Genomic DNA, 18,345 nt, shown 5'->3' with positions numbered 1-18,345 from the left:
CAAAACATAGAAATATGCTTATCTTGTAAGGAACCAAGGAAATGGAAATTAAAACCAAAATTAGATGCCATTTCACACCTGTGGAATTGGCACAAATATAAACATCTGAAAATATTAAGTTTAACAATGAGAATTCTCATATACTGCTTCTGGAGGTCTGAACTGGTGTAATCACTTCAGAAAATAATTTGGCACTTCGAGTAAATTTTAAGATGTGACTATACCCCAGAAATTCTATGTCTAAGCATATATCCATAGTAACGTTCATAGAAGCACTGTTTTACTAGCAAAAAAACCCTGTAAATATGCCAAGTGTCCAACAGTAGAATTGATAAGTAAATTGTGATCTCTTTATATCCTGGAATACTATTCTGTAAATAAATGAATGAATCAGAACCACATCTAACATCATCAATGAATCAATCTTAGAAACATAATATTGAGCAAAAAAAAGTTACATAAATATGCAAACAGTATAATTCCATTAGCATAAAAATCAAACCGTGCAAAAATTTTAAGAAATATATGGTAAAATAACGTAGGAGATCAATGGACCCAAAATTCAAGATAGTGGTTACTTCTTAGCGGGGATGAATGGGGTGGGAAGGGCACACAGGAGGCTTTGAAGATAAACAGTCATATTCTTCTTAAAATGGTTAATGAATACAAGGGCCTCACTGCATTGTTATGTTTATAACCTACTCCTGTGCTGCATATTTTCTTTTTCATCTACTCATCATTTATACAAAAGCCACTTATAAAAATAGCTTCATGTGTTAAAATTCATATAACTGTATAGCAAAAAAGTCAACTTTATGTATGTTAATTTTGAACATAAAATTTAAAAGTGACTTTTCCCACTCCAGCATCATTCTCTCTTCCTCAGAGGTAACAACTGTTATCAGCTTCTTGAGGGTTCTTCCAGAAATACTGCCAGCATATTCATGCACTTGTATGTATCTGTACCCTCCCCTCTTTAAAACATGGCCCAATTCACACATCGAGTATGAGTATGAAGATCCCTTTTAATCCAAATACTATATTTTTTCTCGCATGCTTTAATGCCTTCTCCCTCGATTGTTTTAGTAAGTTTTCCCCCTTGAAAATGCTTAATTCTCAATACGTCCAAATTAAGAAAAAATGATTATTCCTTCCGAGTCTATTGGTTTAGGCAAAGATAGATGAGATCATTAAGATAGTCCCCTTCAAGTAACAGATGAAAAAATGTTGAATAAATGAATGCAATAAATTATTTGCTGTTGTTGTTAGTGTTATTTAAAATTATAGACATGCAGTTTAACCCAAGAAGGTAGATATATTCTTGGTGGAAACTTTCATCTTGGTATTTTGGCACAATACCTCATTTTTTGCATGAGCACAGTGAGGCTCAAAGTTGTTGCTTAAACCTCTTATCAGGTCATCTTCTGTCTGTTTGGGGTGCATGTTGTTAGCGCTGAACAAGGTCACCTGGGTGGTTGGGCTGTCCTTGGTCCTGAACAAGGCGGCCAGGGCGCTGTCCTTGGTCCTGAAAATGAATTCCTGCCACAGCCTCCTGCCACGGACTTGCACTCCTCCGCTGGACTTCCTTTCTTCTCTGGCCTGCTTTATCCCTCATTCTGCTTCTGCTCTTCTTTCCCTTCTATGTACCCCTGTTCTTGACTTCACTTCTTCACGAAGACTCCTTGGGGTTATCTTTCCTCTCTGATAACTTCAGATGCCCTAAAATGCCCCTGATTAGTCTGCTGAAGAACTGATAAGTGTATGTTAAAAGGTACTGGATTCTGTGGGGATGCTTCAAAGATTTTAAGCCTATTCCATAAACATTTGTCACACTTGAATTGCACCGAGGGACTGAGATGTGGTTATGGTTGACTTAGTTTTTGCCTTCATAGAAAACTTTATGACCAGCAGCTTGCTAGCCGTGTAACCAGGAGTAAGATCCTTAGTCTTTCTAGGCCTGAGTTACCCGTTACTTACGTTAGTACTACTATTTCCATCGGGAATCAAAAAAATATACTATATAATGATAGCTTTCATTTATTGCCTACATTCTATGTACTGGTCAATTTAGATGCAGTATGATATAGTTCAGTGGCCGTCAAGCACTTTTACCATGACCCACAATAAGAAATACATTTCACATTGTGGCCCAGTCACAAAGACACACACGTACAAGCACCACATACACAAATAAAACATAAATTTAACAAAAAACACACTTACCCTTACTTCATGTGAGTCTCTTTGATATTTTCTCTCATGTTCTATGCCATGTGACTTTTAATGCTAGTATTGACCTCGTACATTTATTTATGTACCTCAGTTTAAAGTATACTGTCATTCAAGTTAAGAGAAGGGCTTTGGAATCAGACAAAAACTGATTCTAGCCTGGGCTATCTCTCTGACTTAGACAAGGGCTCTGGCCTTCTGAGCCTCATGTCTTCATCCCCATTATGGAGATAATAATCCTGACTTCTTCAGGCTGTCATGGGGATTAAATCCAAAATAGTCTCTATGGCACCCAAGTAGTGTCTAGCATCCATAGGCATCTAATAGGAGAGAGGACTTTTCTGATTTTCTTTTCTTTCTTTCCCAAATCAAGTCATCTTGTTTTCTTACCTATTAGCTAAAGTGAGACAGATCTTGGTTTTCCTTCCTAAAGGAGACTCAGGGTGCCAAAATTATTCAGTTTCTGCCCCTGGACATCAGTGAAGATGCCAGTGACTTGAAGAGCTGGCCAGTGAGTTCAAGGACCTCAGAAATGTTTGGAAGAAGTTGTCTTTGGTCCTGAGCAATGAACTGTCACCTGCCACTCCTCATTTCTCCACCTCTGTGTTCTCTGAGCTGCCAAAAGAATTCTGTTTTTACAGCCAGATGCAAGCAGAAGGGCCAGTTTAAATCTAAGAGATGGACCTTAGAGGGCTGTCCTAATCTCTGTGGATTTAGAGGAAAAATTGAAGTGAAAACTTTTCATGAAAGTGTACTGGGGCTTGGAATGGTGACTCAAAGGTAACACCGGTTCCAAGGCAGTTCTCATGCAGTTGGGACCCCTAATAGGTGTCAAGATTTGTGTTGGATACTGGAATTGCAAAGCTGAATGAGAAGTAATTCCAGCTGTCAAGTTGCTCCCATAATACTGCGGTATACCGACCCCAAAGCAGACATTTATAACATATTATAGTAAAAGATGAGGAACATGTGGATTTTCAGAGGAGGGAAACCTGGAGATTTGGGAAGACTTATTGTAGAAGGGATGTCTCAGCTCAGTCTCTCAGAAGTGTTACAAGACTATCTTTGTTTGATATAAGACAAGAAACAGATAGATCATTCTTCCAGCTCAAATACAAAATTAAAATAACCTTTCCCCATTGTTGGCTGGATATTCGAGCTCCCTAAGTTAGCTTTCAACAATAGGCATTCTATGCACACAATATATCTTTTCCTGTCTATGCCCTGGACTCTCCACCAAATAGGTCTTCTCTCTATTCTTGCCCAATGCCCAATGCAAATTTGGAGAGAGCACTATAAAATTAAATTTTACTCTTTTTCTCTTTTGTACAATCAAATAAAATAGATATATTTAAAAGAAATGTGCCCATAACTCTAGCATAGCATTTTTTCAGAAACAGTAAAATCATCAGTCCACATTATGCTGCAGTCAGTAAACAGTACAAAATATTTTTGAGCTAATGGTATGATCCAAATCCTCTCCGGTATGTCGTCTGCCTCTCCCATCTTTTGAGAGAACCAATGATAAAATACTGTAACACAATCATGTGTATACTTTCATACCTTTTCCTATACTCATACACATATACACAAAACAGTGCATTTTGCACATTTATGCCCATACAGTTCTTTTGCCCAGACTGTCCTTTCCCTTCCCATCCAAATGAAATTTAATTAACCCCTCAATTCTACCTACTTAGAGACGCTTTCACCCACTTCTTTATTTTCCAGATACCAAGAGTTAACCCTTTTACCCCTCTGAGATAGCAGTGGGCTGGAGTGGAAATGGCATGATCCCCAGCAGTTACCTAGAAATTTGGTTGAATGCCTGGCCTCCAAACCAAGTTGGAGAAATGTTCTTGGAATTTGGAGCATGAGAACCTGAATTTCAATTCCTGATTTGCCATTCAAATGCTGTGTGACTTTGGCCCCCTGAGCCTCTGTGTTTCCATCTATAAAATGGTGATGATGAAGCTCACCTGGAATAGTTTCATAAAGATTAACTATTGAATACCTATAAACTATTCAATTCACCTTTCACAATCCCTAGTACCTATTAGGTACTCAGTAGGTGGTAGCTATTGTTATTATGAAAACCTGTAAAATGGGGATCACATAAACTTCTCAGAGATGATGTAAAAATTAAGTTTATAGAGATGTGTACAGATCTAGCACAGTAATGGACATACAGTAGGCAGCCAATGAATGTTAATTATTCTTTTCTTTCAGTCTAAAAACTTCTTGGCTCCTGACACTAATATAGCTCTTATTACCTTCATTATAACTACTTACTTTTTTATCTCACCACTGAACTGTGACCTCATCAGAGAACGGACTCTGTCTTTTATTTCTGTATTCTTTGTAATTAAATGTTTGTTGATTTGGGAGAAAAAAACCTAAGACCTGGGCTCTGACTCCTAGAAGGTTTTTCTTCAATGTGAGTTTTAACTTTGGAATACTTCATCATGAACCATAGAGAAATGTCCGATGCAAGGGCAGTGGTGGAAGGAAGAAGAGTCTGGAAGAGGGATGGCCTGATGTCAAGTTTCCAAGGAATGGACCATAAGGTATTTAACAAGTCCTTTATTAATGAATAGTTTTCCAGTTTTTGCTACTATAAGCACTGCTGGAGTAGATGCCCTGGTACACTTATGTTTGCCCACGGATAGCAATATGCCTATAATATACATTTAAGGAAGTGGAACTAATGGATCAATATGCATTTAAACTTCTTATACATACTATATAATTTCCATCTGAAAAATTGGCACTGGTTTACATTCCCATAGAAGACATGTGAGAATGTTTGTTTTACATCTCCTTAACTATACTGATTTTCCTAAATTTTTTCAATTTTTTACAACTCACAGGTGAAAAATGACATTGTTGTTTCAATATGCATTTGCGTGCTTATCATGATGTGGCAGAATCAGGAGAGCTCTTCCTCCTTGGCATGCTGCTAAAGTACATCTCTCAGCATCCCTTGCATATAAGGATGACCACGTGACTAAGTCTGGCCCATGAAGAGTGGGCAGCAGTGATGTATATAAATGCCAGGCCTGGCCCTTCAAACTTTGGATGATGCCTCATTCTAATTCTCTTTCTCTCTCTCTTCCTCTTTACTTGTCTGGAGAGAAAATATTAAATGGAGAACTCCAAGGCTCTAGAAGATGACAATTGCAATAAGGAAAAACCCCGGGTCTCCGGACAATTGCAGGGAATAGAACACCCCTGTCCAGCTGCACTGAATTATGATGCAAATGAGAAATAAACCGTGGTCGTGTTGAGGTGCTGTGATTTGGGATAATTTGTTACAGCAGCATGTTGCACACTGCTTGTGTTGCCCTTTAAGATCCTTTTAGACTCACTTCTTATGCAAGCCACTGCTAGAGACTTTGATGATCTCCACATGGGTTTAACTGGAGACCACCTCATCTCTGATCTATGCTACATATCTCTTTCAACATGACCAGGGGCACCTTTAACATCACAGCAGAAGAAGCCCCACAGGAACCCACTCAGCATCACATAAATGCAGCTCATAGGTGTGGAGGTATAAAATACAGAATAATGCAAGGAGAGAGAAATAAAAGATATAAAAATTTGAAAGGGAGAAGGAAAACGATCATTATTTGCAGATAACATGACTATTTACATAGAAAATCCTAGAGAATCTACAAAACACATATTAGAGCTAACAAATGAGTTTATCAAGATCGTAGGATACAAGACAAATGCACAAAAATCAATTTCGTTTCTAAATACTAGATGTAACAGTTGGAAAATAAAATTTACAAAACAAATAGACAATAGCACCAAAATCACTAAATACATGGGGATAAATTTAATGAAAAATATGCTTGACCCCCCACAGTGAAAAGTCTAAAACAATACTGACAGAAAGATTAAAAATGCTAAATAAATGGAAAGGCATACCATATTCATGGATTCGAAGACTCAATATTGTCAAAAATGTCAACTGTCTCCAAACTGACCTCTATATTCAATGCAATCATAATTGTAATCTAAGCAGGAATTTTTTATAGAAATAAAAAGGTGGTTCTAAAATTTATGCAGAATTCCAAACACTTATAAGAGCCTAAACTATCTTGAAATAGAACAGACTTGGAGAACTTGAAATTCCTGACTTTAATTCTTACAATAATGCTACAGTAATCAAGACAATGTCACATTGGTGAGACAAAAAAAAAAAACAAATAGATCCATATAAAGTAAAATAAAGAGTTTAGAAATAGACCCACATTTATATGTTCAACCTGATTTTTTACAAAGATGCCAATGCAATTCAATAGAAGAGTCTTTTCAACAACGATTATGGTAAAACTGGGTACATCATATGCAAAAATTATCTTGAGTTGCATTATACACACAAATGAAAAAGCTAAAACTATAAACCATAAAGGAGAAAACAGAGACTATATTTGTGACCAGGAAATAGGCAAACTTTTCTTAGGATGTAAAAACAACAACTGTACATTTAAATATTGATCATTTAGACTTCATCAAAATTTAAAGCTTCTGTTTATTAAAAGGCACTGTAAAGTAAATGAATAGGCAAGGCACTGATTGAAAAAAATATTAACAAAACATTTACCTTACCAAGGACACGTATGCAGAATATATAAAGAACTCCTACAACTCAATAATAAAAGATATACTAACGACCCATAAGTACATGAAAAAGTGTTCAATAACACTAGTCATGAGAGAAATGCAAATTAAATCCACAATGAGATATCCTTACACACATATTAGAATGGCTAAAATTAAGGACTGACAACATTAAGTGTTGATGAGAATGTGGAGCAACCAGAACGCTTATACACTGCTCATGAGGATATAAAACTGTATAAATGCTTAAGGATATGTTTTGATAGTTTCTTATAATGTTAAACACACACCCATCCCTTAACCCCATAATTCTACTCTTAGGTGTTTATCCAAGAGAAATGAAAACATGCCCACAAAAGACTTATAGACAAAGGATCATAGCAGATTTATTGATAATTGCCAAAAACGACAAATAACCCAAACTTCCATCAACAGGTGGATGGATAAACAAATGTAATATATTATGCATCAGAATACTATTAGCAATAAAAGGGGATGGATTACTGATACACACAAAAATATGGATGTCTCATGCTGAACAAAAGAGATCATACATAAAAGATTATATACTCTGGAACCCATTTATGTAAAGTTCTAGAACAGGCAAGAACTAATCTATGGAAAAGTCAGAACAGTGATGACCTCTGGCAGGAGAATTTACAGAGAAGGAGCACAATAAAATAAATAATAAATAAATGCCCTGTATATTGATAAGTGTGTGGGCATACACATTCTTCAAAAAATGTTGACTTTAACACCTAAGATTTGTGCATTTCACAGTATAAAAATTTTTACATAAAAAGAGGTGAAAATAGGGGGATGGCCTGGTGGTGTAGTGGTTAAGTTCATGCGCTCTGCTTTGGGGGCCTGGGGTTCACAGGTTCTGATCCCCGGCATGGACCTATACACTGCTCATCAAGCCATGCTGTTGCAGCATCCCATATACAAAATAGAGGAAGATGGACAAAGACGTTAACTCAGAGCCAATCTTCCTCAGCAAAAAGAGGAAGATTGGCAATGGATGTTAGCTCAGGGTCAACCTTCCACCTCAAAACAAAACAAAACAAAAACAAAGAGGTGAAAATGAATACTGAGCTCTAGTTAGTAGGGTTGATTTCAAAGAGGTGTGGGTTAGAAATTTGTCAGTTATTTTCCTGAGTTCCACACTGTAAAATAATGTTCTTGTTCTTAGGAAATAAACAGTAAAGGATATGTGACTGAGGGGGCACAATATCTCTAATCTACTCTCAAATAAATTATAAAAAGTAATAAATAATTGTGTGTGTGTGAGAGAGAGAGAAGGAGAGAATATGATAAGCAAATGAGGCAAAATATAAACGGTTTGTGACAATACATAAAGGTATATCGGAGTTTGATGTGTTCCTGAAACTTTCTGTAAGTGTGAAATTGTATCAGAATTCAAAGTCAATAAAAAAAAAAAACTAAAGAAATCCATAGTTGTTTGTCTTGATGTTTTATTGGAACACATATATCTCAGCCATATTTCCATGTCAAACATAAAAATCTATTTCTTTTATTTCATAGCCCGATGTTTATCTCAGAATGAATGTAATACAACGTATTTAATCCATTCACTTTTGATCAACATGTAGACTGTTTATGATTTTTTATCATTACAAAGACACAATAAATATCCTTGTACATATTAACTATCTCTACTTGTGGGAACTTATAGACACATTTGATAAACATTTGTCAGTCTTCTAGGAATAAGACTATGGAATTGTTAGATTTGCATTTCTTGGTTTACTAGCAAAATTGAGCATCTTGTCATGTGAGTTACCAGTCATTTACCATTCATCTTTGATGACTCGCTTTCTCATGCACACTGCTCATTTTTCTCATGGGTAATTCAGATTTTGTTATTGATTGATATGAACTTATTGTATATCATGTGGGAAATATATTTCTTCAGTGTTTGATTTGCCTTTCAGTATTATTTGTGGTGTTTCATGGCCATGAAAGAGTTTCAGTCTGAAGATGAGAGGCCCCATTATCCAAGACCAAGATCAAGGCCAGTGGAGAGTTTTCCGCAGCACTGCGTGGACCTCCTTGTTCCGCAGGCAGTAGATGATGGGGTTGCACATGGGCGTGGCCACTGCGTAGATGACTGACAGCACCTTGTTTAGGTCCATGGATTTGACACGGCTGGGGCGACAATAGATGAAGAGGGCTGCTGAGTAGAAGATGCCCACCACAACCAGGTGCGAGGCACAGGTGGAGAAGGCCTTGTGTCGGGCAGCAGCTGAAGACATGCGGAGCACGGCCACCCCAATGACTGAGTAGGAGGCCAAGGCTACTAGCAGTGTTCCACAGAAGATGACGATGGCAGAGATGAAGTCCACCAGCTCTGTCAGGGCCACGTGGGTGCAAGACAGATTGAGCAGAGGGGAGACATCACAGAAAAATTGATTGAGAACATTGGGGCCGCAGTAGGACAAGGTGGCAATGCATGTTGTCTTGGCCACTGAGACCAGCATCCCACCAAGCCATGAGGACAAGGCTAAGCCCAGGCAGACCTGGGGCCTCATGAGCAGTGGGTAGTGGAGTGGGCAGCAGATGGCCACATAGCGGTCATAGGCCATGGAGGCCAGAAGGGTGCACTCAGTACAGATTAGGGAGACAAAGAAGAAGAGTTGGGTCATGCAGGCTGTGAAGGAGATAAGGTAGGGTCCAGTCCACAGCCCCATGAGCAGGCTGGGCATGGTCACTGACACATAGCACATCTCCAGGCAGCTCAGGTTGCCCAGGAAGAAGTACATGGGCTTGTGGAGCTCACTGTGACTGCAGATGAGGTAGATGATGAGCGTGTTCTCCAGGAGGGTCAGCAGGTAGAAAGTCAGGAAGACGGCAAACAGGACATCCCTTATGTCTGGCCTTGTGGACAAACCCAACAAGACAAACTGCTGGACTCTGGTCATGTTTGTCAACTCCAGGGACCTCTCCATCTGTGTAGAGACAAAGTTTGTTGACATTCTGGTTCCTGCAGAGACACAGTAGTAAAAAAAATATCGAGAGGATGTTCACAGTGCCTGGAGACCCTAGGGATTTGGCTAGCCGAACTTCTGTTGGAAATTGACTGTTATAGAGAGAGATGATGTGGATTCATGAGACAAACTCTGAACATGAGATCATTGTCTTTACTCTAGTCGGTCTTCTTAGTAAATCTGTGTCCTCATAGAAACAATTCCACTGCCTGAAAATTGAGAGAATAACACTTGCCTTCCATCAGGTTGTTATAATAAATAAAGCAATGAATGGCCAATTGCAATAATGAATAAAAAATTAGAATTATTGTTGTTTTGGTTCTGAAGAAAAGCACTTTTTGTTTGTTATTTTTTCTTTCTTTTTATGCTCCACACAGGAATTTAGGAGTATTCTATAATTCTGGAGTAGAGCAAGACTGTCAGCTTTCTTATTCAAAAACCTTCCTCTTCTCTTAACACGAATTTATTTCAAGAATTGTATTAGACTATAGGTCGCCAATGATAACATTCCAGAAGCGCAGAGAGGGAGGAATTCCCTCAAAAAATGAGATGGCTGTCAGCAAATGTTGGAAATGTCATTTGTTGTACCCAATCTCTGTAATCATATTCAGACATAGGCATTATTTCCCCATTGATACATTTCAGAAAGTTGAAGTTCACAAAGGAAATTATTAATGTAGATTGGGGCACATGATCTTATAATTAAAGTTTCTATAATTCATAATTAACACTTCTATAATTCCTACTATGCATCACAAAACCTGGTTATCTTCTTTGGTTCTGTGCCACAAAGCAGGTGCAGAGCTCAAACAGGTAAATTCACTTGCCGAAGACCACACAGCCAGGAAGCAAACAGCTGGATCAGACTTCAGTGATGTTTAATTCCATTGCCCCACATCATCACAATCAACCCTGAAAAATCTTCTATGCCTGAGAAGTAGAGGGGAGAGTAAAGAGCTAACAAATAACCCAACTAGAGAGTCCTTCTGACTATAGAGTATCATTCACAGAATTCATTCAATGACATTTGTTGAGCTTCCCTTTATACACTAGACACTGGGAGTACATGGGTGAACACACAAAGACAGTCCCTGTCTGTAGTGAGCTGACTTCTTGTGAGAAAGAGAGACAATGAACAAGCAAATCAATAAAAAGACAAGGAATTTCAGAAGGGGTTAGAGTTACGAAGAAATGCATAAATGGCCTTGAGATAGGGAGTTGAAGGCTACTGAAGCTAAAATTATTGGAGGTATAATGAGCTGACAGATGCCCATAATGGAAATAGACAGGGAAGGCATGCAGGGCAAGTGAATAGCAAGTGTCCTCTGAAGCACCACAAGAGATATACTCCATATTCACCCAGATTCTCACATATTGACATATTGGATTCTTAGCAATAACGTGCTCACTTCTCCAGATGATATGTCCAAATCCTTCAACCATATCTCTAGAACCAAGCCTTCCAGGACCCCTCTCCTTAACGGTAACTGTTTTGCACAAGATCAAGAGATCCCATGAATGGAAAACAAATACACAACCCCATTTGGCCATTCTCTCCGGGACCAACTCCAAGATGATATAAAAAATTCAGCTAACGTATTTAGGCCCAAGATCCCTAGATGATCTGACAGCCCTCTGTTCAACTTTCCTACCTGCAAACAGAGAGAGTAGGAATTAATCTCTCTTTCTCCATTCTCATAAGTAATAGGCACTTTATTTCATGCCTTTTTCTTATCAGATAACACATTTACAGGTAAAAAAAAAAAATCAAGTAAATGTCATTCTTATCCTTCACACCTTGTCCATTAGCCACCACCCCCTCCTCCCCACCAAGAAAACCACCAGAGTGTCTCCTGGGAGTACTTCCAGAGATAGCTCCTGTGAATACTCTCGTGTATAGGTACATGGCCCTTGGTACATGTAAAGAGTAGCATACTAGATATGCTTTATTCATCTCAAATCTTTCACTAATAATATATCTTGAAGCATTATTAGTGAAAGATTTGAGATGAATATCTTGAATATCTTGAAACTAATCCCATATAATCACGGAGCTGACCTCATCCCTCTTAATAGCTGCATCTTGTGTAGATGCAGCAAAACAAACAGTTCCACACTAGAGATCTCCTCAGCTCCCCCAATACATCATAAAGATCTCAGAGTAGACCTGATTTGTCCGTTAATTTCCAGATCCTAGCACAGTGCCTGGTATAATGATTTCATTTTGATGAAAATAACACATCAATGGGAGGACTGTAACAGCAAAGAGCTTGAATACAAAGACAACAACGCATTTGGGCTTCACCCTGTATGTAATGTGGATTCAGGGAGGGCATGATGAGGGCTTTGGATTCATTTAAGAAACACTGATGTCTGTGGGCACATTCTCCAACATTTATTGAGCACTTCCTGTGTACCAGGCCCAATGCTAAGAACATCCATACATTAACTCATTTATTCCTCACAAAAACTCTTGTGAAGTAGAACTTCTAACACCATCTGATAGAGAAAAGAGTGTGCTGGGCACTTGATGGGAATGCATCTCTTCCAATAGGGCTCAGAGTGTATAGGTGGAAATAGACTTTATTAAACAAAATCTAAACTCTAACATAATTCCAGAGACTGAGATGGGGAGGGTGGTGACTGACTACATTTGTTCTGGCCATGATGGAAGTGACTCTGAGGAGATGATACTTGAATGCAGATTTGGAAGACGAGAAGCGTCCGGAAACGTGCAGAGTCGAGGGGAGCAGCATTGTGAACGGAGGGAATAACAAGTGCAAAGACCACAAGATGAGAAGGGAATGGCGGGTACCATGGCTCCTGAGGAGGTCTTTCAAGCTGGGCTCAGGAGCAAGAAGACCAGGAGATGAGACTGGAGGGGTATCCAAGGACCAGTGCACACGAAGCCTTGGGAACGTAGGATTTTTACAGTTATTTGCCACAACTAAAAATGCAGCAATGATCACAGGGTTTCTCAAGTCGTTTTCTTAATTTTGCAGGTGCTGTGCCAGGGGTTTTATAAGTTATTTTATTCAGTTGTCTCAAGGACCCTGTAAAAAATGCTATCATTATCCTTATTTTACCAGGAGGATGACTGAAGGTCAGAAAGTAAAAACAATCTGCCCAAAGTCATATGGCCAAAAAAGGAAATGGGAACAGAACAAAATTATTCTAATACACATGTGCAGCCACCCTTTCTGAATATTATAACAATCAGCATTCTAAGTGCCAAGTAATAATCACAGTGGTAGTAATAATAATTACTACGTGTTAAGCTCTTTCTGCACCCCACAGATTGTGCTAAATGCATTCCATGCTTTTCTCAAGTCTCACAAACCTCCATGAAGATGCTATTACTATTCCAATTTTTCAGAGATAAATCAAGCCCAGAGAAATAAGCAACCTTCCCAAGATGCAGAGCAATGACTACTAGACCTGGGATGCAAACTGAGGTATCTGTGAATCCACATCCCACCTTTTCTCCACATCTTCTAACGACTTTTTCTATCTTTAGTTCTAGTAGAGTTTCCACTTCACATTTTAACGTATTGAATTGAATAAACTAATGAGAAAAGGCAATATCTGCCAAATTTTTAGAATAAAGATGCCTGTTCTGCACAAGAACATTAGAGATGGAAGGTGCTTTGAGAGACGGCCTTTCAAGATATCTAAGCAGGAACCTTGTGGAACTTCACGCATGAAAGAATTGTTGCTATTATTTTTTTCTAGTTGCCGAGAATCTGAGAAGCCAGATTTGTAGATGTTGGGAAATGTTTGATCTTAAGGTTCTGTACAAAGGCATAAGGAAGATGAGCTAACTTAGTCCTTGGGACATACAAATGTTGTGTACATTACTACACTTACTATACAGATTAAGAAAGTGATACTCAGGAATGTGAATCCACCAATCCGTTTTCTCAGCCGTTAAATAGAACTTGTACTACAATAAACACTTCCAGGAGTAAGTCCAGTCAACTCTTCATAGTCTCTTGAATCAGACACCAGTCCAAGGTCCAGGTATACTTCATCCCAGTGATGCGACTTTGGACTCCTTGCATCTTTCTGAGCCTCAGTTTCTGAATCAGTACAATGGGGTTATTTCCATTTTTCCTCATAGGATTATTGGGAGGATTAAATAAAAAATACAGTCATATGTAGTTGGTGGTTCTAAAACCTCAGACTTTTATCAAAGTTCACGCCAGCGTCAGTCCAGGTTGGGTGGATCTATCTTTTGTCCCTGTAAAGGTCTCTTCACACTATGGGCCAGCCCCGTGGCTTAGCGGTTAAGTGCGTGCGCTCCGCTACTGGTCGCCTGGGTTGGGATCCTGGGCACGCACCCACGCACAGCTTCTCCGGCCGTGCTGAGGCCGCGTCCCACATACAGCAACTAGAAGGATGTGCAACTATGACATACAACTATCTACTGGGGCTTTGGGGAGAAGAAGGAAGAGGATTGGCAATAGAAGTTAGCTCAGAGCCGGTCTTCCTCAGCAAAAAGAGGAGGATTAGCATGGATGTTAGCTCAGGGCTGATCTTCTTCACATACACACACAAAAAAAGGTCTCTTCACTAGCTGAGCATCAGTCCTGTCTGGCGGGATGGTCCTTGGTACTGAACATGGTCTTCCCAGGAAGTTGGGTTTGGCTACTGGTGGTAATCTCTCTGCAGTCTTAAACAAGAACCCTCACCTTATCAGTTTCCGGTTCCTCATGTCTTCAATATTAAAAAGGAGTCCTCGCCAGCCCACGTTTAGTAATGGTTGGTGGAGGTCTCCTTTGTTCTGGAGAAGACGTCCTCATCCTCCACTCTCCCTACGTCTTTCCCTCCACTGAGATTTCTTGCTTCCCCTCATTTGTGATTCTGCCTCTGATCTTCATTATTCTCCCATCCACCTTCGCTCAATACTCACATCCTTCATGAATCCTTTTGGAGTTACCTTTCCTAACTTAGGACTTCAGATGAACCAACATATCCTTGGATAAACTGTAGTAAAACAAATACCTGCACCCCAAAGGGTCACATTAGCATCCTGAATCCCAGAACTAGATATTCAGAGACTATTCCATCTCAAAAATATTCATTACCCATGAATTATTTGCTAACAGCTATGCTAGGTTTGAAGGAGATATGGTAGTGAATAAGAACTTTTGTTCCTGCTCCCCAGAGGAATTTGGGCCATAATGCTTTCTATATCTGTTGCTTTGAGCATTCTACTTAATCTCTTCATGCCTCAGCTTTATGTTATTCAAAAATATAGATAATCGTCTCTCCCTTGAATTACATAATTTCTCCACTGTAGGAACAGGGCAACATAGTGTGGTGGTTAAAGCTTGGGCTCAGAGTTATACAGAAGTGGGTTTGAATCCTGCTGTCCCGAACAAAACTCAGACTTTCTCTCATGAGAAAACAGACTCTTGGTTGGTAAAGTCTTTAATTCTACTCCATCCCACAAATATTTTTAAGTAAGGGCTTTGTGCAAAGAAGCAGTGTGCCAAGAGTGGTGGATATAGGGACATGAATGAACCTAGGTTGTAGCCTCAAAATGTTTAAGAACTTTCAAGCAGTGTAACTCTAAGTTACTTAATCCATATTATCCTCCTTTGCCTATTCCGTAATGGAGGAGTAACTGTTATTCCCTTAGAATTAATAAATTCCATATAATAGTAGCTACTAAATGCAAGCCTTCTTTGAGATGGTAGAACATAGTGGTTAAAAACAAAGACCTTGAAGTTAGACAGACATGAGAAACAGGTTATTTCTCCATACTAATTGTGTTGCCTTCAGGAAGCCATTTGACCTACTTATGCCATGTGAATTAATATACAATATGGACATAACTACTAAGTGAAGGTTAAATCAGTTACTATCTTTAAAATATTTAGAGTCGGTACCTGGTATGCCTTGGGAATTCTATAAATGAAAGTTTCTTTCTGTTGTTCTTTGTCTTCACCCCCAAAGAATAACATTTGGTTTCCTCATTTGATGGTTGAAGGTCAACAGGTACAGATCCTTTTTTGCTGATGCTGTACCTGGAAGAGGCTCAGATGCCCAGGTGGATTTAGCTCCTGCCTGAAAGGGGAGATGCCAAGGCATGGAAGAATTATCTTTCAGTCCATGTTGGAAGGAGCTGTTCCTGGTCCTGAATGAGATATCCACCCTACCCTTCTTTCTCTCCACTGTTCTGGATGCTCTGAGTTGCTGAGTTGACTATCTTCACAGTAGAAGGAGGCAGGGAGGCAATCTTAAGCTGGAGCTCTGGACCTCAGAGACCTCCCCTGGTCTCTGTGGATTTGGAGAAGAGGTGAAGTGGAAAACTCTTTTATTGGTGCTCTGCAGAGGCTTAATGGGAGGAGGAGCCTCATAGCCACCCTTAGTTCAGGCCATCATGCATGGACTGATTTCTTCACAAATGCCTGGTCTTGTGTTTGGAGTCTGGGATATAAAGATGAGTGGGAAACTGCTCCTGCCTTTGGTGGATCAGTTGGGTTTTATGGAACATGTTAACAAGGAAACACATGTTCGTAACTTGTTCTGAGAAGAACTAACGTGTCTGAGGACAACAGGAAAGGGCATTCTAGTAGAGATTGGAGGCTAAGAAAGTGCTTCCCATTGAAAGTAGGGGCAGTACACCTGAAATTTTTACAATGTTATAAACCAATGTTACTGCAATAAACAAAAAATTAAAAAAAAAAAAGAAAGTAGGGGCAGGAACAGATATCAGTACATTTGTGTTCATTGCAGTATTATTCACAATAGCCAAAAGATGGGAGCAATCTAAGTGTACACGGACGGAGGAAGGAATAAACAAAATGTTTATTTTGTTTATTCTATCTATACACATAGAATGGAATATAGTCAGCCTTGAAAAGGAAGGAAATTCTGACATGTGCTACAACACAGATGAACCTTGAAGACATTGTACTAAGTGAAATAAGCCAGTGACAAAAAAGACAAATACTGTGTGATACCAGTTATATGAAGTACCTAGAGGAGACAAATTCATACAGAAATAAAGTAAAATGTTGGCTGCCAGGGGCTGGGGGAGAGAGGAATGAGGACCTAGTGTTTAATGGGTACAGAGCTTCCATTTTTCAAGATGAAAAGAGTTCCGAAGACAAATGGTTATGATAGTTGCACAACAATGTGAATGTACTTAATGCCAGAGAACTGTACACTTAAAAATGGTTACAACGGTAAATTTTGTTATGTATATTTTGCCACAATTAAAATTAATATATCCTTTATATCTAACTTTAAGATATTTTTATGAATCCTTCCACACCTTTATCCTTGATCATACAAACATCCAGAAACCCAAAGTACATTGACTCCTAAGGAACTTTACCCAAACTGTTCTTTCTGACAGAGATTGCCTTTTCTCACAATGAAATCCATTCATTTTTTAAGTTTTAAATCAAACTTCACAGTCTTTGAGAAATATTTATTAACCTCTCTTTTCTCTAGCCACACAGAATTTTCTCCCTCCTCTGATAAAAGCAATATGGTAAGATAGAATTACTTCTGGAACCATGGTAAGAGATTGGTGAAGGTTGGTTAAACATTCACCCTCCAAAAGAGGTTAGAAGAACGTTCTGGAGACTTGGAGCTTGACAGGCTTGATATTCAGCTCTTGACCCAAATCTCAATAGCTGTAGGACTCTGATGCATTTCTGTGTCTCTGAACCTCCCTATAAAATTAGATAACCTTCCTTCTTCTCAGGGTTATTAGAGGATAAAATTAGTTAATGCATTTAAGTCTTTCATCTCTGTGTAAATTAAATTCTTCCCACATGGGAGCAATATTATTATTACCACGAGACAGGTATAAAGCCAAGACATCTATTAGAAAATTATATTAGCAAATATGTGTCACACATCCAGCACGGTAATTGACACTTCGTAGATACTCAATACATACTGGTTCATCTCCATCCCAGTGCTGATGATAATGGCTCAATGTACTACTATAACACCTTTCACATTGAATTATCATTTTTTAATCTTATGTGTCCTCAACTAAATAGAATTATTTCAGAAGAGAAAACTTGTCTTTTATTTCTGTATCCACAGAAGCAAGCACAGGGCTTGACCCATAGTGAATACTCCAGGAAAGTTTGACGATGCGGGTGAGGGGTGGGGGGCTCTGCTTCCCACTTCCTAGAAAGTTCCCAGTCTCATAGAAAATAACCCTAACTTTGGAAGGCTTTCTCACCATACATACAGGGGTGGGGGAGATAGAAGGTAAGAGGAGGGATCTGGGAGGGTAGTGGCCTGGAACCCAGTGTCCCAAAGGTTTTGGGGAAATTTTGCATTCTTTGGTTGTTGGAAGGTCTGAGCTAGGCACTAGGGTTCCAAAGTCAAGGTTTATGAGGTCACGAGGCTCTCAAAGTCAGGAGCCACTGGGTCATGTTTTCAAGTAGAACCTGAAGCAACGGTTACAAGTCCAAATACCCAAGGATACCCTCTAGAGGAG

At 39.1% G+C, this 18,345-nt stretch overlaps 1 protein-coding gene across 1 annotated transcript; it reads right to left on the bottom strand.

Annotated features, from left to right (window-relative positions):
• Positions 1–8,891: 8,891 nt before the first annotated feature.
• On the bottom strand, positions 8,892–9,830 carry LOC101400643 (olfactory receptor 6Z7-like). The gene has a single exon (XM_004439112.2). The coding sequence runs from the start codon at positions 9,828–9,830 to the stop codon at positions 8,892–8,894; it is 939 nt and encodes a 312-aa protein (XP_004439169.2).
• Positions 9,831–18,345: the final 8,515 nt, after the last annotated feature.

Source organism: Ceratotherium simum, chromosome 33, assembly GCF_057802395.1.
Source record: "Ceratotherium simum simum isolate JZ-2026a chromosome 33, ASM5780239v1, whole genome shotgun sequence".
Lineage (NCBI taxonomy): Eukaryota > Metazoa > Chordata > Mammalia > Perissodactyla > Rhinocerotidae > Ceratotherium > Ceratotherium simum.
The sequence above is the reverse complement of the archived record's forward strand: the minus strand, read 5'-3'. Positions and strand labels throughout refer to the sequence as shown.